The sequence below is a fragment of the Monodelphis domestica genome, chromosome 7, assembly GCF_027887165.1.
Source record: "Monodelphis domestica isolate mMonDom1 chromosome 7, mMonDom1.pri, whole genome shotgun sequence".
Classification (NCBI taxonomy): domain Eukaryota; kingdom Metazoa; phylum Chordata; class Mammalia; order Didelphimorphia; family Didelphidae; genus Monodelphis; species Monodelphis domestica.
In genome coordinates this window covers 35,338,660-35,363,160 of record NC_077233.1, presented here as the reverse complement: position 1 = coordinate 35,363,160, position 24,501 = coordinate 35,338,660, and the positions used below count along the sequence as shown (strand labels likewise).

Below are 24,501 nucleotides of genomic sequence, written 5' to 3'. Positions count from 1 at the left end.
AATCAGGTAGCAATGCCAATGTTACCAATATTTCTCTAAGTTCCCTCAGTGATAATTAATTATTGAGAGAGAGAAAGAGAGAGACAGACAGACAGACAGAGAGACAGAGAGACAGAGAGACAGAGACAGAGAGACAGAGACACAGAGACACAGAGACACAGAGAGAGAGAGACAGAGACAGAGAGAGACAGAGACAGAGAGAGAGAGACAGAGACAGAGAGAGACAGAGACAGAGACACACAGAGACAGAAGAGAGAGAGAGAGAGAGAGAGAGAGAGAGAGAGAGAGAGAGAGAGAGAGAGAGAGAGAGAGAGAGAGAGAGAGAGAGTACATTTGCCCTGAGTAGAGTTGAAGTGTACATATAATGGAGAGGTGGGGTGAAAGGAAGACTGTGGCTTTTCTAAGTCTTATCGCGTGAAAATGGATGCTTGGAAAGTGGGGAAGAAATACTCTAATAATGGTTTTCTCAGAAGCACTTGGGTTATATGGGTAAGTCTGCTGTGTATGCTGTCTAGTCCTTGGACCTGTGTGTGTGTGTGTGTGTGTGTGTGTGTGTGTGTGTGTGTGTGTGTGTATGTGTAGCCCCTTGTCTCTACACTACTGTCTGTGTACATGTGAGTGTATCTGTACCGCCCCTCGTCCCTACCATCTGTGTGGGTGTACAGCCCCTCGTTCTTAGACGCCATGTGTGCGTGTGTGTGCATGTAAGTGTGTTAGCAGCCCTCGTCCCTGGACTCCCTGTGTGTGCGCGCGTGAGCCACGGCCGGCCTCTTTACGCGCATCGCGGGCGGGCGGGCGGGCGCAGCAGTGACTCATGGTGGGGCTCGCCGAGCTGCCCCGGGCGCTTTATAACGGCTCGGCTTGGGAGGATGCTCCGGGGAGCCGCCCAGGCAGCTGGGCTCTCCTCTCCGCCTCTCGCCTTCCCCGCCACCGCTTCTCCTCGCCTCCTCTCCCAGCCCCTCCTCCCCCTGCCCCCTCGTCTCCCTCGCGCTTCCTACTCGCCCCAACGGTCCCGACGGCCCAGGGGTTGCCGTCTGAGCGCCCTCTCCCCGCCCGTCCGGGCTCTCAGCCGGTCCGGGCACCTTTGGCCAGCGCGTGCGCCCCAAGTGCCCTTGTCCGGTCCGCACCGGAGCCCCCTGCCAGCCTGCCCACCAGCCCGCACGCCTTCGCCTTCTCCGCCTGCTCCACCTTGTCTAGGCTCGGCTCTCTGCCCGCTTCCCAGAGGGCACTATGAGGACCCCTTGGCGCGCCCGGTCCTCTCCACTGTTCTTGCTTCTGCTGCTCGGTCTCCTGCTGCTCCTGCCACCCTCGGGCGACCCCGCCGTCATCACTGGGGTAAGAAGGGTTCGCCGTCCTCCACCTGCCCTAGGAGGGAGCTGCTGACTCCCAGCCCCTTGGGCTTTGCCAGACAGGCCAGGTGGCCGTCGGTCAAGCCCAATTGCGAGAGGAAAATTACCTCTTGGCGGGGCAGTCCCGCCGCCGTCTGGGTGTCCGCCGCTGCTGAGACACTGGGGACAGGAGAGTTAGGGCGGTTTGGGGGTGCGAGGCTTCAAGAGGGCAGGGTGCGGACAAGAGCAAGGAGAAGGTCTGGACACTCTAGTGCGTCCTCGAGCTTGGCCCTTGCAGCTGCCCGACTCCCAGAGCAGGGAAAGGACCCCTTTCCTCCTGCCCCGAGACACTCCCGAGCCCTGGTTCGGTTTTGGTGACTCCAGTTTCCCTTTATTCCCCCCACTATTCTAGTCCTTATTCATGACCCCCACCCCCAAATAAAAAGGTAGAGATTGCCCTCTCCAAGTTGAGTCTGAACGGCAACGGACTCCAGCAGCGAAACGGGACGAAGGGACTTGGTTCTCTCTCATTGTGCAGCTTTTCAAAGCTTTTGTGTACATTTCTCTACGGGGTCTATCTGCGCTTCTTCCTGAGGTTAGCTTGGAAAATGTTTTCCATTACCGAGTCTTGATAAATTAACGCGAAAACAAGAGACTACGGTTACTAACTATTGAATTTCCTTTTTTTTTTCCTGGTGGTTTCACTTAACTGAATTTTAATTTTTATTTTAATTCGGAATTTCACAAACACCAAATAAAAGGAGCATTTCCATATACAAACAGAGTAGATAATGAGAACTGTACGTGACACCGCAAATCCCTATTCCATTACTTAGTTCTGGAACAAAATTATGGAGCGATGTTTTCTTCTTCCCTTTCCTACCTCCACTCCCTAAAAAACCCAAACTCATAAATATTGTCTAAACTTAGAAAAGATGATCAGAAGTCGTCATTTCTTTCTTGAAAGGAAAAAAAAAAACCTAGTGTAACTCCTTCTTCCCCCATATTTTGTCCTAACTGGGAAAATTTTAATAACAAGATACCATCACCAAGTTTAAAAAATTTGGAAAACCATAGTCCTCCTATGAATCTGAGTCTCAATAAATTGTCTTACACACCTGTTAAAGTACTCTTAACTAATCAAAATAGCTAATTACAGGGATGAAGCAGTTTTTGAAATGATTTTAGCTGGTGTATAATATGTACTTTAAAATAAGGTGCATTTATATCCGATTGGTTTTATTTTTTTTCTAATGGTTCTGTGTATTTGCAATATTTCAAAAAGAAGCCCCTCTTTTAGTAATTGCTTGCTTGCTAAGGAAAATGTGCCACTGACTCCCCTTTAGCCAGAAATTTACTCTGTCAATAAGTGAGTTGAGTTTATGAAGTTTGTGGTGTTTTGAATATTGAGGGGAGGTGTTGTTGCTACTTAATTTTTACTCAATCACAGAAATCTTTAAAACCTTTGAGCATAAGATACTGTTGCAGCATCAGTAGCTACAGGGTGTCCTGTGTAGTTTTAAGCCTAGACTTCTGGGACAATTCTATTTATTCCAACCCTCTTACAAGAGTCATTTGAATGAAGGCCAGTGGATCAAGAACAAGAGGCATTAGAGAATGTTAGAACCAGCATCTTCACCTTTATAAATATGCTTTCTATAAAGTAAAGCATTGTCATTTTTATAAATAAGATGAATGACTTTCATCATCTGTTAAGCATTTTACAGCAAGTTTATTATTCTGGATTTTAAAAAGGACATTCTAAGCATCACTTATGAGCAAAGGACAGTTTATATCATTGTTTTCCTGCTAGCAATAATCTGGATGAAAAGTGGAAAAGCTGGTTAATTATCTGGCAATGTTGTCTTTACAGTGTCAGAAATTTCAAACGATTAATGGTATTTTTGTCTTTATTTGGATTTTTGGTTGTTCTGATGACAAAGGCAATGAAGGTTCAGAGATAAAGATATGCTACATGTTTAAACACAAAAACTATAGTGCTGGTCAGATATATTTTATAACTATTCATACAGATTTAAGATAATTATTAAGATTTATAATAATCAAGATAATTCTTAAAACTATGAAAATTCATTTATGAAAAGATAATACTTGTACAAAGAGGATATTAAACATCCAGATGAAAAGTTAAATATTAGTAAAATCTTCGGACATTTTTCTTTATAACTCCAAACATCGAGATAATTAACAAAATGCTCCCATATTCTCTTTTCTGCTTAGTTGTAGACAGACATCATAACCACTAGAACTTAAAAGTTGGTCACTTAAGTTGAAGAACAAATCATTGCAGTATTGTAATAAGTTTGCCTCTATTTTGAGAAACATGGCTAATATATTAGCTAAAATTTGAAGGACAATTTCAGTCATTTCAGGTAAATGCATCAGGTAAACATGGTAGAATCTGTGGTAAATTAGGGACTTAACTATCATCTTAGTCATGTAAGATATGTAATATATGATAAGCTCATAATTTGAGATCTACTATACCTGTAAAAATGTATGTCTTTCATATTCTCTGTTTTTTAAAAGTGCGTTTTCTAACATAATTTAGATTTTTGTAATATATTATCTTTTGTATTTAGTGGATAAGTATTGAGATTCCTTCATGTCATTTTTAATGGATCCTAATTTAATTTATGTTAGGATTTAATTTTCTTATTAGGATGATGCATCTGTAGGAATCAGTGTTTAGGACTCCATGTTGGAATCAATGTTATCTCATACTTGAGATAGGACTCAGATGAAAGCACCCATCGATTTTTTGCCATTTTATATTGTGCCTCACTGAATAATTTCAGTAACATATAAATAAAAATATGCTTCTAAACCAAAACTTTCCCATTTGAAACTTATGGACCTGGGACAGTAATTGTTTCTAATTAATAAGGGTCTTGAGATTATCATACGGGCCTCTATAAAGGTTATTTTGAATAGAGAAATTGTAAAAGTTAAAGAACTGATCTAATAGTATAAGAAATGGCATGTGGCATAAACTAATTTGGGGGAAGTGAACACTTCTGAAATTAATATTCATGAAGTTCTAGGTATATAGTATTTCATACTATTTATAGATTTTTAAAATCCTTTTAAAATTTAGTCCTAAGATATTCTGCAGTTAACAGTCATAAAATCTTGCTATTCTATTTAGAGTTCATAATGGCCTCGTATGATATAAACATAAAAGGCATAGTAATTTTCAAAGGCAATTTAATCATAAAATCTAGAAATAGAAGCTTGATTTTATATCTTTACATTTGGGATTTTAACAAAATAAGAATAGTGTTTGGTCCTTTTTGAATCTAATTGAATCTATATACTCATTGCATTATATAGCATATTCAGGTTTGCAAAGCACTTTATATACATTATATCATTTGATCCTTATAGCAACCCTGGGAGATGAATGCTTGTTATTATCCCTATTTTATAGAAGTGAAAACAGACTGATAGAGATGGAGTGACTTACCTAGCATCACATAGCTAGTTAAGTATTAGAGACAGAATTTGAATTCATATCTTTCTAACTCACAAGTCCACTATGCCATCTACCAACCTACTCATAAGTTATCACAAAATCAATAGGCATTTAAGAAACATTCTCCACAAGCCATTCAATCACCCTAAGTTTAGATACATTAAAGCTTAGAATTTCCTTTGCCTAATTGATTTCATGTATTTTTGCTACTTCAGGCTTGTGACAAGGACCCCCAGTGTGGAGTTGGCATGTGCTGTGCTGTTAGCATTTGGATCAGAAGCCTGAGAATGTGTACACCAATGGGCAACATGGGAGACAGCTGCCATCCACTTACTCGGAAAGTGAGTATATGACCATGAAGGTCATCAACCATAAGTTGATATAATTGATGGGGGGATTAATAATGGTCATGAGATATGAAGACCTGGGTAATACGGCTTACAACTAGAGGCTGGAGAAGAACATTGGAAATGACATTTTTGGCAGTTTTACTCTTGTTTTGGTTCAGATGTTGAAGTGAGGATAGAGTAGATGATGTATCCCTTGGAAGAAGGACTTCATGTGGATTCTGATTAAGCTTAAGCCACATGTTTCATAATAGAGGGGAATTAAAATAAAACATAAATCTTTCTTGCTTTATGTGAAATCACCCTAAAATTATACAGGAAAAAAAATTAATTTAGTTACACAATCCATATTATACCTTGGTATACCTCTATAAAACTCAAAGAAAAAAATAATTTCATATTTATTCATGGGGGAAAACCAAATGTGCTCTTGTCTTCATTTTAGGTTATAACAGATATTTATTATATCATGGTTTAAAAATTTTTTTAATTATAGTTTTGATTGATGGTTTATTAATTCCACTATTTCATGTAATGTATCTATGATACAATTTGATTTTACACCACAATCATTTCCCAGTGATGGGAAACAATGTATTAATATCCCCTTTCTACACCACTTGTAACAGAAAAGCAGTAAAGAAACCATGTCTAACATTATGTGTATACTTATAGTCCTCCTTCACTGTGGAGAGAAGTATATTTTGCCATTTCCCCCTTTTTTGGATCAAGATATGCCATTATTTGATCAGGGTTTGACTGTCTCTCATTGTCAGAGAAAGAGAAAAGAAATTTGTAGGTGTCATTAAAAAAGAGACACTTTATTTTCCCATTTTAAACTTGATTGGATATTTTTTAAAGAGCAATTTGAACTCTGTTCAAAAAGTAAAGGAAAACTTTTTTCACATGTGGTTTAAGGTTTAAAACTGTAACACAGCCAAGCATTTTACCATCTTTCCTGTACTCCATGGTTACGGAGAAAAATTAATGTTTCTGCTCTTCGGAGGGAATTTTAATGCAATAAATTTTGACCAGTTGGCTTGTTTTTAGTTCTCTGGCCTTATATTAAATAATATGACTTGGGAGTTATACATGAACAGCTGAGCATTGAGTTAGCTCCTCAGCTTTTCCACTGAGATGTTTCTTGTTATGGTTAAATTGCCCTCCACACCCTTATTCTATGCAAGCTTTATTGCCATTCTCTAATAGCTGGTTGTACCAGCATAGTGATAGGGACGCATTTTATGATGTTCATTCTTGGTCCCTGTAAAAGAGAGAAGATTCAAGGTTCACTTATCTATTTCAGCACCAATCTAATGGGGAAGAATGTCAAGGTGCTACTACCATTATTTGCATTTGGGTACCGTTCTTAATCAGTGGTCCTGAAAATGAGGCATCATTGGTAATTTTGTACCATTTATTCAGATGAGAACAAATGTTCTTTTCATTTTGATTGAAATCGTCTCTGAAAAGTGTTTTGTTTAACATAGGATATCATAAGCAAACTTATCAAATGACCTTTACAGAATATACTGAGATTGATTACGTGATATCCAAACAATGAATTGAAAAGACTTTTTTTAAAGGTAAGGGGCAAAAGAGTAATAAAAAAGAATTTAAAAGTTTAGAAAGCTGTCAAATGGAATTATTTGGCTTAGTGAAGGCAAAAGAAAACATTTGTGCTACAAAAGCTTTTAAAAGTCTAAAATTTAGGCAATGAATGAATTGTGAACTTAGTCAAAACTCGTTTATGTGAATTGTGAATTTTGTCAAACTGGTTTATGAGTAAATTACTGTGAGGTGATACTTATAGTGTAATTCCTTAGCTGGGTTCCCTGAAACCCATTTGTTAGAGGTTCTTCACCATGATTATGTAACATCTACAGAATTGTAGTTAGTTCTGGGTGCCACATTTGAAAATAGACATCGATAAACTGAAGAACATCCAGAGGAAAACAACCAGACTAGTACAGGGCTTCAACTCATCATGCAAGGATAAATGGAAGGAAATGGGTAATGTTTAACAAGCAGAAGAAAAGATGTAGACACACATAACAAGTGTCCTTCTGGTTTTGAGGGATAGTCACCTGGGAAAATATTAGACTTGTGTCCTGCTTGACCCCACAAGGAAGAACTAGGAAGATTAGACAGAAGACAAATAAATGCAAACAGCAGTAACTAGGACAGGCCAACTGGGGCATTGACCCAGAATGCTGATATTTAAAGGGCGCTGGCAGCCCTGGGAATTCAGAAACACCTGAGCTTACTGCCTCATTAGCAAGAATAATTCCTCAATATAGAAAACTATCAGATGGCCTGCTTCCGCCCCTTTCCTTATCTTCAGGACATACCCAAGATGAACTCTACCACAGCCTACAGCAACTTATTCTAGAACCCCTTGGTGGACTCCCCAGCAGCAGCCTGGAAAAGATATAGTCTCCAGGATGAATGACAGTAGGTCCTAGGATCTCTTCTCCCCTCCAGATAGATCTCTACCAGAGCTCTCTCACATCCCCCAAAATTTCTTTGTGGATGCCTTTTGTTCTTGCCCAGTATATTTTCTGATGCTTGGCTCCAGGAGCCAGAAATGTTAATTATACCTCTTGAGGCCAATCTGAATATCAGGTATAGAAAAAATATCCCAGCATTTCAAGCTCTTCAAAAGTGGAAGGGACTGCCTGGGAGTAGTGGGTCTGCTTCTCACCAGAAATCCTCAAGCCCATGATGAATATCACCTACTGGGCACATCATAGAAAGTATTATTGAGTTAGCTAGCCTTGATGGACTCAGCTTCCATTTATGAGATGTGTACATAAACTTCATTTTCTCCCTGTAGGAAGCAATACATTTTTCTTGTTGTCTTGACAGTTCTAGCAATGAAGGCCATATACATAGAATCTAATTTTTCATTAGAAGTCTTCTCTGTAGTCAGATTAAAATATATTGGATGAAATGTAACCAGAGTTGGCAAAGGAGTATAGGATGTAGAACAGAAAGGCACCTCATAGGTTAATTCAGTCTGACTTTTGAATGGTGGCACAGTGGATAGAGTATCAGGCATACAATCAGGAAGACTCATCTCCCTAAGTTCAAATATGGCCTCAGACACTTACTAGCTGTGTGACCCTGAGCAAGTCATTTAACCCTGCTTGCCTCAGGTTCCTCATGTATAAAATGAGCTGGAGAAGGAAGTGGCCAACCACTCCAATATCTGCCAGGAAAATCCAAAATAGGGCCATGAAGAGTCACACAACTAAAAACAACTAAACAATTATTTCCTTTTAACCGACATTGAAACTGAAATTCCATGTTTTTGGAAGCTGACAATTTAGAACAACTTTAGAGAGCCCTCAATTAGTGATAATAATAATAATAATAATAATAATAATAATAATAATAATAATAATTGACAATCCTATAACACTTTAATGCATTAAAATGCTTGATATATTAATTTAATATGATTGAATTAGAGAAATTTGATCAGGAAGGGATATTTGAGGCCATCTAGTTCTCCATGTACAAATGAGGATCAGAAAGGTCATATAGGCAGTAAGTATAAGAACCAGGATTCAGGCTCCTGTTTTCTGATGCCAGATCCACGATTCTTTCATTTGGACTTGACAATAACCCTTTAAGGCAAGTGAAGTTCAGAGACTGAATAGCTTTCCTACAATAATAGAGGCAAAATTCAAACTCAGGTTTTCCTGATTCCAAATCTAGCACTCCATATACTATGGGCCAGCATTCAAGAATACCATTAAGTTTGTGTGGAGGGAAGGGGAAGATTAGTTGAGAGGATTGGACATGTGATTTCATTACTATAAAGAAGACATCTCCATAAATGCCAATCTTCCAGGATTCTACAATTTGTAATAATAGAGAACTGGCTGGAGCACAGTTTAAACATCTTGTCCTCCAAGGACACACAGACAGTATATGTCAGACATGTAACCTAAACCTAGGTCTGTCTGAATCTGAAGCCAATTTTGTATTCACCCCACCCCATTGCTTCCATCCTAAGATGAAAAGTCCCCAATTAGCTGATGGAAAATGTATAGAGAAAATTCTGATTTGATAGAAAAGGTAAATTATATTTTTTAAAATTGATGGATAGGTTATCAGGAAGCAGAAGAGTAAGACTAAATAAAAGTTATGGTTCTATAAATTTCAAACTTTCTGTTTTACTTTTGCTCAGTCATCTCTTTAAAAATATGGAATTTTAAGGGTCAAGCTTCAAAGAATTGAGAGCCAGTAAAATTTATCTAAATGCTTTACTATTCCTCTGAGAGACAAATTAATCACTAACATTTTCATATTTGGCATATATATATTGCAAGGCTAAAACTTTACAATCGGAGTTTTCATTAAAATTGTATATTTTGCCAGTTAGTACTAAAAACAGAAAATAGCTACTAAACTAGAAAGAATAGTGAATATAATTTGATAATACTCTTTCCCATATGAAACTGTATCATTCTTGTAATGAATTCTATGCAGGAATGCACCACCTAACTCATTCTTTGGTTCTATACAAGTATCCTGTTAAAGTCTGATTTTCTCACAACCAAAAAAGAAAATAATCATCAGTTGTTCTCAAACTACAGTTAACTAGTAAAGACTACCAAGGTCTCTACCATCTTTGGCATAATTTATACCCCTCTCCTGAATATTCTCTCTCTCTCTCTTCTCTAAATTTTCATAACGCTGCTTTCATATCTCTGCTCTGTCTGATAACTCCTTCATCTTCCTTCAGATCATACCTAATAATTCTAGATATCCCACACGACTCTGCTCAGGACATTTCCTCTCTCTTCTCTCTGTATTCTGTGGCTAACTGGTGTCACCAGTTCCATGGGTTCAATTATCTCTATAGAGATGCTTCTCATATCTGTGTATCCAAGACATGAGCTGAGAATTGGATATCCTAGAGACATCTCAAACTCAGCAAATCCAAAGAAGATCTCAATACCTTCCCCCTTGAATCCTCCTCTCTTACTAATTTCCCTATTAAAGTTAAAGTCACTATTATCTTATCAGTAACCCAGACTCACAGCTTCAATGTTATTCTCTGCACTTTACTCAATCCACATAACTAATCTGCTGTGAAGTCTTCTTGTTTCTATCATCACAGCATATCTAATATAGGTTCCCTTCTTTCCATTCACACAACCTTCCACTGATTCAGATCCTTATTACCTGCCATCCAGTCATCCATTGTATCTTTTGCCATTGTCAGTCATCCTGACTTTTGTCTTGCCACTGGACTTTAATGATTCTGGAAGAGAGAGTGAAGCTGAAATTTTTGTGTAACTCTGCCTCACTTAAATCCAATTCAATAGTACTACATGATGTCATTGGTCCTATTCAAAAATTACTGATGAACGGTAACAAGCCTCACACCTTGACTCTTGCAATAGTGTCTCTGGCTTGTCTGTTTCTACTCCAATCTATTCTTCACCGAGCTGCCAAAATGATTTTTCTAAAATAGATCTGGGCATGTCACTCCAATACTCATTAAACTCTAGTGGTTCCCTATTGCCTCTAAGAGCAAATATAAAACTTTTTTCATATTTACAAACCTTCACAACCCGCCTCATTCCTGTATTTCCAGTCTTACATTTCATTCTCCTACACATACTTTATGTCCGGTGATACTGGTCTACTTGTTATTCCTCAAATAGATATTCCATCTCTAGATTCCTTTTCTTTTCAATGAATGTCTCCCATGTCTACAATGCTTTCTTTCTTCACCTCCAATTCCTGGTTTCCCCTGCTCAAGTTCCATCTAGCAAGAGGCCTTTCTCTATAATCAGAGTTTACATATTAATACCTATAGATTCAGAATTACATAAAAGATTAGCTCCCTTATTCCCATTTAAATTAGTCATATGAAAGAGTTGCGTTTCAATCTGAAAGTTTTATATGCATAGTGTTTTTATTATGCTTGATTTCCAATTGAATAGTTTCCTTCCTTTGTAAAGATTCACTTATGAATTACCTTTGCTTATTTTTCCATTTATTTAACAGATGCATTTAATGCCTACTGTGAACCCAGTATGGTGCTAGATCCCACAAAGTTCCAAAGATAAATGAGAAATTGTCTCTGCCTTCTAGGAGTTTTCATTTATTAATGTAGAAGACATGTATAGATTAGTCCAGGGATCTGTGACCCCTTGAATCTTGGTAGGCTATCATTGTTAGTTGTTTGCTATACTATTAAAGAAAATAATGCAAGTACTTAAGATAAGTAATCAGAGGAAGACATTACTTTTGTCTGGCTTCAAAGAAGGTATAGGCCATGGAATAATATTAGTAGTCACATTTGGATGGAGCTAAATGGAGAATAATATGTCATTCTTCATTTCTTCACCAAGTTTTAGTTAAGTGACAAAACCTCTCTGAACCTCTGTAGATAGATGTTTAGAAATCCTTGCAAACTGACCTAAACCCTTGGGCTCAGGGTATTAAAAAAAAGACAAATATCAGTATGGTAGACAATGGTTAAAACGAAAATACACACCCATTTCTCCCAGCTCAGGGGAATTTTGGAACCTGCTTAAATGGATACATGGAAGAGGGAGAATATATATATGAACCCCCTAGTCAACTACTTGGTCCTCTTGGTGTGTTTATTTCAACATTTAACAATAAAAAGCTTAATAATGAGAAGTCTAGCCTGTTGGACTTTTTCTTCATGGATTACACTCAAAATAGTCATGTGAGGGGGCAACTGGGTAGCTCAGTGGATTGAGAGTTAGGCATAGAGATAGGAGGTCCTAGGTTCAAATCTGACCTCAGACACTTCCCAGCTACGCAACCTTGGGCAAGTCACTTGACCCCCATTGCCTAGCCCTTACCACTCTTCTTCCTTGGAGCCAATACAGAGTATTGACTCCAAGATGGAAGGTAAGGGTTTAAAAAAATGTTCATGTGAGAAGATTTGTGATAAATCTCATTTGATGCATAAGACAGTAAGTACATAGACTTCCATAAAATCATTCCTTTAAACGGTTCATGAGGATTGACAGTGTCCATTTCCAAAAGTTTAAATATTTAAATTGAACCAGAAAAAGGTCTGAAGAAGGTAATGGAGAAATGGAGATGGAACTTTGGAAATAGAGAATTGTCTCTGATGCTATTTAGTATGTCATATGAGGAAACATAAATTGAGAAGACTAACCCAGAAGTTTTAGTGACTGTGGAAGTGAAATGGTTTTGGCATGTTGCTTTTGCAACTGTTGGCACAGATGGGTTTTAAACCTTCAATGGGTACATCAAACTTCTCCATAAAATTTTTCTAGAGATGAGAAAGCAGAAATTATGGGTTCATAATTTTTAGTATTGTCTTGGTCACTTTTCTTTGCTAAAAGCCCTATCCATGTCCTTTACCTTTTAAAAATGGAACCCCAATTCCCTAATTCTTGAGGTTTCTTAAGAATGAATCCCTAAATGCCTGTAATATTGTATTTCCCATCAGCACAGATTTCTCTTGTATATATTTGGTTGTATGTAGTTGCCATCGTCACCTTCTTCCCCATACAATAAATTATGTACTATTAAATTTTATTGTGGTTGGACTTGAATATATTAATTGATGGTCACCAGGGTTTTAATTTCTAAATCCCAAAATGAATTACTAAAATAAATGGAATTTATGGTAGTTTATTTACAATAGAGGAAAGATATTAAGGAAGAGAGAAAAGGGGAGAGAGAGAGAGAGAGAGAGAGAGAGAGAGAGAGAGAGAGAGAGAGAGAGAGAGAGAGAGAGAGAGAGAGAGAGAACTTCCCCTGAATCAGGTAGAAATTCTAAGCTTAGCCAGGGGAAAATAGTCTGAAGACAATGGGCCTTTCTCAGAAGTTTACACCTCCAGAAAGGACAAGAAAACTAAGTCAGCCCTTCACTCACCAAGGTGACCATCTAAAAAGAAAGCAGTCGAAGGTCTCCTGCATGAGTTCCTCCAGGGGTCTAGTTCCACAGCCAAGTGTCTTCACTCTAAGTCTGAGTGTCTGTCTTCCAGTCTCTCCTCAAGTGTCTGTCTTCCAGTCCAACTCCGAGTGACTCTTCCAGCCTCTCCTCCGAGTGACTCTTCTTCACTCCAATCCAACTCCAAGTCACTGAATGAATCAAATCTCTTATGTGCCTCTGTTTCCTCTATTTAAAGATTTTTTTCTCTTCTGTCACCTCCCCTACAGCAGTTGCTCCTCTCCAGGACTTCCCACTCAATTTTTTGAAATGGATGTCCACACCTTTTGTAGTTAGTTATACTTTTGTGGTTAGTTAACACCTCTTTTTGGTTAGTTAACACCTTTTTGTAGTTAAAATGGGTAGATCTTTAAATAAAGAGTTAACACTTTGGTGATTAAAATCTAAAAATAGACCAGGGATTACAATTTTATATTCACTGTCAAGGAAGAGCTAAGTGCCTTTCATTGTTACAATCAGGAGATATCCAAATCCAATCTTCACAATACACAGATGGTAGAGAGTCCAAATGTGATAGTTCTCATGTCTTAAAGAGATTACTAGATCATTACAAAATTAGATTATATTAATATTAAATCGCTATTAAAATGACAGCAGATTTGTTTCCTATTGTAGGTAGTTCATTGACATCTTAAAGCCATTGGATTTAGAGTAAGGAAAACCTAGGTTCAGATCCTGCTTCAGACACTATGTAACCCTGAACATATCAATCACCTAACTTCTCTGTACCTCAGTTTCCACCTCTGGCAAATGAAGAGATTAGACTCAACTATCTCTAAGATCCATTTCAACTCTATATTTTTTATCCTGCCATTAGTCTTAGATTTCCTCATATGAACTTTGTTTTCCAATACATTATTTTGCCACCTTCCCTCTGCCCATTTGTGTGCTGATATCACTGAAATTATACATTTGTTTAATATAATGGACCCTGTCAAGTCTTAATAAAGTCAACTTCTTCATTCTCTATGACAAAGAAATTACTTTTCCAATCTAAATGAATGAAATGATAAGAAAGGTAGATCTTTAAGAACGTAAAACAAATTCTGTCAATTAATAGGATAATAAGTGCTTGTTTAGTTGTTTAAAAAAAAACAGAAAAAATAATTACATTCATTAAACAAAAGGAGAAATTGAAATCTCTATGACCTATTCACTCCTGTGGATTTGTCTTTCCACTGATGGGAGGGCTTCCCCAGAGATACACATTGCAACCTTTCTATAGGTTTGATGACTGTTTAACCTTTTAAATCAAGAAACTTAGAAAATTATTAGCATCTAAATCTGCACACTGTCAAGAGGTCATAAGAAAGATAGTAGGCAAAGTTTGATTGAAATTGGAAAAATCTGGGAGGAAGACAAGCTTGGGGAGAAATTGGGAAAGAAATGAGTCCAAGATGAAGGGACTACTCACAGAGGAGAGAGATATTTAGAGATGAGGAGGATTTTATGACAGCTTTAGACAGAACAATGCTAATAACCTAAATTTGGGAAAAGGTCAAGTCATATGTTACTCCAAAGCCATATTGACTTTTGAGGTTCTATTGTTAATGAAATAAGGCATGAAAACACCTTTGCAAACTTTGAAGCCCTATATGTTTCCGTTAGTGTTTTTTAAAAAAAGGTTCAGGTTCTTTTAAATTTTATTTTTGCCTTAAAAATATTTAGAGAAGCAACAAATAAGGAACTGTCCTCATAGCTAGGAAAACCTAGGCTCTGGTCCCTCCTCCATAACATCTTGACTTCATTACCAGGGGCAAGTCATTTAATTTCTCATGACTGTAGGCAACTCTAGGAATGAGAGTTTTCAATCTTTTGCTCAATGAATTCCTCATTCACTTGAGAGTTTCCTATTCATTTTTGAAAATTATATTTAATTAGTTAATTTAGAATATTTTTCCATGGTTACAAGATTCATATTCTTTCCCCCACAACCACTGGGTTTTACATCATTGATCAGTACCTATTTCCACATTATTGATATTTGCACTAGCGTGATCCTTTAGTATACATCCCCAATCATATCCCCATGGATGTGATCAAGCAGTTCTCTTTCTTCTTTGTTTCTACTCCCACAGTTCTTCCTCGGGATGTGGATAGTGGTCTTTCTCATAAATCCCTCTGAATTGTTCTGGATCATTGCACTGCTACTAGTAGAGAAGTCCATTACATTCGATTTTACCACAGTGTATCAGTCTCTGTGTACAATGTTCTCCTGCTTTTGCTCCTTTCACTCTTCATCAATTCCTGGAGGTTGTTCCAGTTCACATGGAATTCCTCCACTCTATTATTCCTTTTGGCACAAAGTATTCCATCACCAACAGATACCACAATGTGTTCAGTCATTCCTCAATCGAAAGGCATCCCCCCCATTTTCCAATTTTTTGCCACCGTAAAGAGCACAGCTATGAATATTCTTGTACAAGTATTGTTCCTTATTATCTCTTTGGGGTACAAACCCAGCAGTGCTATATCTGTATCAAAGGGCAAGGCAGTCTTTTAGTGCCCTTTGGGCATAGTTTCAAATTGCCTTCCAGAATGATTGGATCAATTCACAACTCTACCAGCAATGTATTAATGTCCCAATTTTGCCACATCCCCTCCAACATTTATTACTTTACTTTGCTGTCATATTAGCCAATCTGCTAGGTATGAGGTGATACCTCAGAGTTGTTTTGATTTGCATTTCTCTGATTATAAGAGATTTAGAACACTTTTCATGTGCTTATTAATAGTTTTGATTTCTTTATCTGAAAATTTCCTTTTAATATCCCTTGCCCATTTATCAATTGGGGAATGGCTTGATTTTTTTTTTGTACAATTGATTTAACTCCTTATAAATTTAAGTAATTAGGTCTTTGTCAGAGGTTTTTGTTATAAAGATTTTTTTCCCAGTTTGTTTCTTCCCTTCTAATTTTGGTTGAATTGATTTTGTTTATATACAAACTTTTTAATTTAATGTAAACAAAATTATTTATTTTACATTTTGTAATTTTTTTATAACTTTTGCTTGGTCTTAAAATATGTCAAGAGTTTTCTATTCTAGGGAAATGGGAAGTCCAGTCTCTATTCCTTCCCCTTTTACAAAAATCTTATCAAGCTGAGCTGTGTCTTCATCTAAGAGTTAACAACCCAACTCATGGGTATGAGAGAGTCAGTTAAATGAGCAAGAGATCTGCAGAATATATAAGTCAGGATAATCAACCCAAACCTGAACCTGGGTCCTTTGCCAACTTTACCACTAATTCATCCAATGACCATGGACATGTCACAAGGCCCCCTGCTTTCTCATGCAAAACAGGGGTCCCTTGATTAAAGTCCTTTAGCAGGCTAATAACTGTAAATATGCATTATTTTTAGTAACAGTTCACATTTAGATAGCACTTTAAGATTCCAAAGCACTTTTCATACAATTGATCATCACAATACCCTTGTGAGATGAGTACCATAAATACTATGTTTTATAGATGATAGAAGAGAAAGATGAAGTTATCTTGCCCATAGTCTCCCCAGTAGCAAACTTGGGACTCAAACCTAGATCTCTTGTTTCCAAACAGGGCATTCTTTACACTCCTCTCAATGATGTCTCTTTGGTGATATCTTCCTTTGGCTTCCTCTTCAAGGCAGATCATATTGTTTATTTTAATAAGATGTCACTTGTGTTTTAAAAAATGTAAGTGGTAAGGAGGACATCCCTACACCATAATTTGCCCTGAACCCAGTAACTCTTTTTGTTACTTTAGATAGTGCTGATAACAGTTTCCCTTGATGGCTAGGAGAAGATATAAAAAAACTTATAGATGGAAAGGAAGTTGGTGCCTTCTTACTTGGACTCCCAGATCACACAGCTATTCTAATACTACATAGGATATTCTTCAAATTGCAGGCTAAAATTATTACCAAAAAGTTAATAAGTTGTACATATAAGAAATTTAGAGTTTCATGGATAATTTTGTACCTTAATGTAGGGCAGCTATGTAAATATCCAATAGATAGTGTGCTAAAGACAAGTTCAAATCTAGCAGCAGATACTGTGTGACCCCATGCAAATCATTTCACCTCCATTTGCCTCAGTTTCCTTATATGTAAAATGGTGAATAATATAGCACCTACTTCCCAAGGTTAATTCAAAGATAAAATAAAGTAATATTTATAAATATTTGTTTTGTAAATCCTTAAGTGGTATAAAAGCTAGCTATGCTATATTATGTTACATTATGCAATGCTATGTTATGGTAGCCTATAGTATAGCATAGAATAGTACAGTAGAGTATATCACATTATATCATATTATGTTCTATTCTTACTCCATATTATATCATTATATTTTGTGATTATCTGATTTAGGATCTGTTAATTTCTGATTTTTAAAAATGTTTTAAAACTAAAACAAAGCACTTCTCTCATATCAGTCCAATAAAGTAGTAGAACATTTATGTTTTATTATTCCCCAATTTTTAGATGAGGAAGCCTTTAAGCATGCATTTGATCAATGGTGTGTATCAACAAGCTGATTCCTTGGAAATAGATACTGACAAAATATCAAGTTTGTTAGCTGCTTTTAAGATTTAGACATCTGTAGTTTTGTTCCTTAAAGACAATGTCTTTCTATATCTTTTCTGTGAAAACATAATAAAATCTTTTCTGCATCTAGGAAAGAAGAAACTGTATTTGCTAAGCAATGTTGGTCTGGGTAGCTTAAAAAGTGGATACCCTTCTCTAGACTGTATAAAGTGATAGAAGAGAATCTTTGTTCACTTCATGCACAAAAAAGGACAAAGCATCAAAAGCTTACTAGATAATACACTAAATCATCAACAGCTACTGCTTAATCTCCTCCTTATACTTTACTTGGCACTAGAGATACATTAGAGGGGAAAAAACTCAGAACAATCTCAGCCCTCCAACAGCTTAAAACATTTGGAGCTACTAGGACACTGTGTACATAGATACTAAAAGTAAGTACAAAGCAATTTAGAGAGATCCTAGGAGTTGAAGGAATTGGGAAAGGCTCTTCATGGAAAGATTTTTGAGCTGTTTTATGTTCTGTTATCACAGAATTGAGGAACAATAGATAAGGGCAATGAATAGATCGCTGGCCCTAGAGTCAGGAGAACATGAGTTCAGATCTAGCTTCAGACACTAGCTATGTGACTCTGGGCAAGTTACTTAACTATGCCTTAGTTTCTTCATCTGTAAAATGAGCTGGAAGAGGAAATGGTAAGCTACAATAGTCTCTTTTCCAAGAAAGCCTTAAAGGAAATCAGGAACAGTTGGACATGACTCATCCACTAAACAACTACAAATTTCAGAATTAAGAAAGACAAAATAGTTGTTGTTTTCTCTGATTCCATTATATCTGCTTTGGTGTACTTGTCATCATTTATTAAATATAGATTTTTCCTTTCACATTGGTACATTTATTAGATTCTTTAAAAGATTAAGAAAAATAGATTTACATTATTTTCTTTTTTCCTTCAAAATAAACCTGTGACCATGTTATATGTTTATTTCCAGGTTCCATTTTTTGGGAAGAGAATGCATCACACCTGTCCTTGCCTACCTGGGTTGACCTGTGTACGGATTACCTTTAACCGATTTCGATGCTTGCCTAGGAAATAACAATCATTTTTGAAATGGAATCAGCTAAATGTGAACAGAAACTTAATGTATTTGAAGTTTTCCTTGTGATTGTAATGAACAAGTTATATGCCAGAAAAATCCTATTAACTTTCTCACCTCATGCACATCCAAAATGAATATATCTAAGGCCTAAGTAATATTTTTAGATTTGGTTTGAAAATGACGGGGGGGGGGGGGGGGAGTTATAGAGATTTAGTTTTGAATAGAAATGTTGAAAGTAAAATATAATGGACTGGATTTTTCTCCTCCACGTTCATTTCATTTTATAAAACTAATGCTGGTCTCTACCACAAAGAAGATAAGTTATGAAAAAGATAATGTAGCATATAAGTCCGCCTTGTGCTTGGTAGGCAGGGAATAGTTCTAATATATCAACATCTGGAAGTCCTAGGGCAGGTGGAGAAGTTGTGTCCTCTTGCCTGGACTTGGCTTACCATGAAGCTATCCCAGAACTTCTCCACACCTCAAGGCAAATTGGCTCCAATTCAGAGTTATGCTAGTATATTGATTACTATTAACCTGTCGGATTGAGGCTTTTTTAGGCTTCCCCATTTCCTTCATCATAGTTCCAACAGACACACATTTGTGTTTTCATCTCTCTCAATCCTAAAAGGACATTAAAACTCAATTAACTGGGACTGATTCCACCACTCACTCTTCTCCCTGCACTCCACTTAGATTCCAAAGTAGCATCACCAGATGTTCTGGTAATATTGTGGAAAATCCATCAATGTTGGGCCTTTTAGATAGCGAAGCCACTGGCAAAGGTTAGCAACTGATTGTTCTAACTCCATGGCTTTCGGAGGGTAGACAGGTCTCAGAGGCACAGCAGTCCCCCTAAAAAGCGATATAACTTTCAATCTAGCTAACCATATGCAATGAGGATGTATTGCCACTATCTGTGGGAAGCAGGAGTGGCAAGTTCCACTGAGAGAGAGATGTCAGAATGACAGAACAGGAAACCAAATTCATTTTTCTGGCTTTTTTTTTTTTTGGATTTGTCCCTTAAAGCATTTTTTCTCATAATAGAATTTCATTTTATGAATGAGACATTTAGAGATAATATAGAGTATGCCATCAAAGGGGAAGAATTTCTTTTAATCTGGCATAAAACTCGTTATACATTTGAAATAATATGTATTAAAATGTCACTTGTATTTTATTCAAAACCTAAAGGCTTATTGTAATGGATTGCTTAATATCTTGTAATTTGTACCTGTATCAATATTGCTGTGTAAAAATTCTGTATCAGAATAATGGCAGTACTGTATATCATTTGATTTTAATATTATATCCTTATTTTTGTCACAGTGGTCTCAGTTTTTATTCCAAAAAATGATACGAATTTCTAAATAGGTCATACTGCAAATCAAATAAAGACTAATAAGTGGGTAAAAATAGAGCTATTTAACATACATACAGTTTGAACGTATGCCAAATGAAATTTTACTAGTGTATATTTCAGAACATTCAAAAAATAAGCCCAATGTTAGAATAAATGTGGCAATGGAACTTAGGGGGAAATCACGACATGCATAAAAGGTTGTAATTAGGAATGAATTAATAGAATTTCACTGTGTACAATTGATTATATATAGATGCACATGAACAACATCTTAAAAGATTTCTCTATAAATTCAGTAAGACTAGAAAAAAAGCAAATTGCCTGTATTGTGTGTGAATACAAGTTGTCTTAAATGAACAAACTATGAAGCTGACTTAAATTAGTCAAATCAACTGAAGTTGAACCACCGTTGAGTTAGAAAAGTCTTCATGATTTGAGCAAACTCAAAAACAGTTTGGTAGTCTCACTCTATAGGGATTAGTCTTCCCTGGCCATGCCATCCACCTCTATCCTTGGAGATTCAAAATAAAGTTGAAAACAGTGCCTTTACACAGAGTTCTGGATTAGGATTGATTCCCAAGGGAGAATGCTTAGTATTTCCAAAAATTAACGGGCAAATAAATCTTTACAGAATTGTTTTTTATTTCCCCAAACATTTAATGGCCTTCATGATACAGGCCATTATCTTCTGTTTTTATCATCCTCTTAAAAACGGAATTTGTTACCATCTTGTTGGTCAATAAACATTTATAAAGCAATCACTGTGGTACTGTTATAAACTACAATGATACAAAGAAAGGCAAAAGACGGTCCCTGTTTTTGAGGAGCTCACCAGCTCATGGCTACTTTTAGGTCAAAGCTATCTAGCACATTTTCATGCCTGAGTAAGAGCCCTTATCCTCAATTTTAGTTTTTGATTTTGTAAAAAGTTCATAAAATAAATTATTACCTCCAGACTTAGAGGGTATAAACTAGCCTTTCCCATGTGTCTAATTGAAAGGAGTTTAAAAAAAAACACAACCTATTGTTAAAGTTCTTATTTATCCCTAACCCCTTTATAATTTTATAGTTAAAATGGTTTCCAGCATTTCATTCTAAGTGGCGAAAAACTGGGAACCACTTTAGAATATTTCTTCCTATTTTTTGGTATTTAAGAGGGCTACTTACTAGAACGTAATAATGACTTGAAGATGATGATAACTTTATCTTTACCATTTTAGAATAATATTTTAGTTAAAATTCCCTTGATGAAAGCAATTTTAAAAAATCTGATTTGTATCATTTCTACAATATGACCAGTGTTTCTTCTCTATAGGTATCACCAAATTAGTCATTTCTCAACACCCTTACCTTTAATCAGGTTTTACCTTTGGCTCCACTAATGCACATTTCCTGAGTTAAATGCTATTTTCATGTGGTCTTGATCTTTATTGATTTTTACTTAGTTGAGAACATTGCTTTTTCTTGTCTGCTAATTATGCTCATAAGCCTCCGGCATCTTGGGTCCATTTTTCAGAATTACCTCCTCCAAAAGTATCCCAGTAGCTGGTCTCTGATTTTGGATTTCATATTACTTCTAGAATCACTATTTTCTGAAATTGAAGTTCAATAACTGCAATTCCACCATTTCCAATTGCTTTTTTCATGATTTGGGCTAAATTTATTTCTTATTTCATGTGCAGTACATGAATTATATATCTCCTCGTATCCTTTAACTGATGATATTCCCGTTCACCACCTTTCCAGTTTGTTCAGTATCTATGTTTATACATGTCTCATAATTGCAGCAATTACCCCTTTGCCTCATCAGGTTCCGTCACATCCTCTCTAAAAGTGCTCTATTCAAGCAAAACCTTCTGCTTTTGTGTTTTTAATTAGGGTTATGGAGCATTATATACTATTTAGTTCATCAAACTAAGAGCCAGAAATCCGAAGTTCTATTCCTAGCTTTGTGACTGCCTCCAGATAAACATTTATCTATTCGCCATCTAAAAAACTAAGATTATATAGTATTTTTCAATGCTCTGAGATTTTCAACTGAAAATTGCTAAGAAAGTGATGGAGAATTTAAGCTTGTGAATAAAGGCTTTTGTTCTCAACTGATAACCTCATTTATTCGCTAAATAGGTTAGGATGTTATATCAGTTACGAACAATCATTCTATGTGGAATATTTATTTGACTCAAATTAATCTTTGTACATGAAATAATTTAAAATAATTGTAAAGAAATTAATCAAACATTTATTATAATTGTGATCATTTTATTACTGTATATTTGAAAATTATCATCTAAGTTTCTTTTGATGTTCATTAGCTCCCTAAAATACAACCATTTATAAACTAAAGTCCTCCTGAAATATTAACATCTATTTCACCTGCATTATGAGGTCTTGTTTTGGAAAAAAAAAAACTTTAGGGCAAGGGAAAATAGAATGATATAACATTACCTGTGGTTTGAAGGCTATAAATAGAATAATAATTTCCCCCCTATTGGGTGAGAAAATGATGTCACAGACCCAGAGCAAGATAGCTTAATGCAGTTTTAATCCTGATTCAGTTTTGAAATAAACTAGGATTTTTTTCACTTTTGCATGGGTGAGGGAAAGGAACCTGCCAACTTAGAAAAGGCTTTTATTGAAATGACATCAGCCTGCTTGGGAAAAGAAGTTCAGGCATGGCAAGCAGAATAACTCCGTGTCTCATTCATTTGTCCCAGTGAATTCTACTTAAGAATAGGAATAGTACTAGAATGGTGAGAAGGGGTATACATGGGCAGGAAAAAGAACTTTGTTGCTACCATCATCCTCCCAGAGCAACTGAACCATGAGACACATTTGTATATTAGGTCAGCTAAGACCAACATTTCATAGTTCATGAGATGTGACTGAAAAATAACTAAATGTATTCAATTCTTTCTTTATAGTAATGCAGGGAGAAAAATATCATCTTCATTTTGGTGGATTAAATTTTTTTCCTATTTTATAGTGAAGACCATGCTCAGAGGATAGAAATGATGTCTTGGCCTGGGTCAATGATGGTGAACCTTTTAGAGACCAAGTGCCTAAACTACAACCCTCACACCATATGTGAGCCCCCCCCCCCTTCCCCTTACCTCAGACACAGGTGGGAGGAAGTGCTCCCATTGGACTTTTGGGCAAAGGGGCAGGTGATATGAGAAATGTCCTCAGGCACACATGGAGAGGGGGAGGGGAGCAGCCCCTCTGGCACACATGCCATATGTTCACCAACATGCACCTAGGTCATACAGCTTACATGATTCTACAGATTACCAGATTCTAAATATAACATTTCAATATTCTGCCTTGTCTCAGCAATAAAACTTATTTTCCTTCAACAAAACAAACATCAGCACTTACACAGCCAAAGGAGTGTTGTATTTTTAAGTAGTCATCTTGGGAGGATATACAGGTATTCTGATGAACTTGACATTACTCAAAACATTCGAGTTCTCTTGAAGTACTTTTAGGTACAATTTACAAGCTACTGAGAAATCTCCTTCACTGCTTCAGTCATGACTCATTTTCTAGCATAAACTGTATTACCTAGGCTTGATTCAGCAGGATAGTTAGCTGATTGCAAAAATAAAATTTATCCCCAAACTCTCAGGCCCTACAGCACTTCACGTCTTTAAAGGTCAATCTGAAACAAACTCAACTCAAAGCTAGGTCATTCACATACAAATGACATATGCAAAAGAATAAGACAACAAGAGTGCCCATTTACAAAGTGTAAAGTTTTCAAAGCCTTATACCTACATTATATAGCAAATATAATACATATATCATTATATATTTAATCTCATTTGATTCTCACAATAAACCTCTGAAACAGCTGCTGCTATTACCCCATTGCATATGCAAGAATGTGCCTGTGGTGTGTCCATATAATTCAGATGTGTCCATATGGATTTTTCTAGATGAGATTCATTTAAAAAAAAATTTATGAATAGGTTCAAATCTGGCATCAGACACTTCCTAGCTGTGTGACCTTGGGTAAGTCATTTAACCCCCTTGTCTAGCCCTTGCTGCTCTTCTTCTGCCTTAGTACCAATATACAGTATTGAGTCTAAGACAAAAGTAGAAAGACAGAAAGACAGACAGACAGACAGACAGACAGACAGAAAGAAAGGAAGAAAGACAGAAAGATAGACAGACAGGAAAGAAGGAAGGAAAGAAGGAAGGAAGGAAGGAAGGAAGGAAGGAAGGAAGGAAGGAAGGAAGGAAGGAAAGAAGGAAGGAAGGAAGGAAGGAAGGAAGGAAGGAAGGAAGGAAGGAAGGAAGGAAGGAAGGAAGGAAGGAAGGAAGGAAGGAAGGAAGGAAGGAAGGAAGGAGGG

The 24,501-nt window shown here is 36.7% G+C and overlaps 1 protein-coding gene across 1 annotated transcript; it reads left to right on the top strand.

Moving 5' to 3' along the window:
* The first annotated feature begins 820 nt into the window (after positions 1-820).
* On the top strand, positions 821-20,904 carry PROK2 (prokineticin 2). The gene is made up of 3 exons (XM_001373003.5): positions 821-1,335; positions 5,040-5,165; positions 18,676-20,904. The coding sequence occupies exons 1-3, from the start codon at positions 1,231-1,233 to the stop codon at positions 18,778-18,780; spliced, it is 336 nt and encodes a 111-aa protein (XP_001373040.2). The 5' UTR covers positions 821-1,230; the 3' UTR covers positions 18,781-20,904.
* Positions 20,905-24,501: the final 3,597 nt, after the last annotated feature.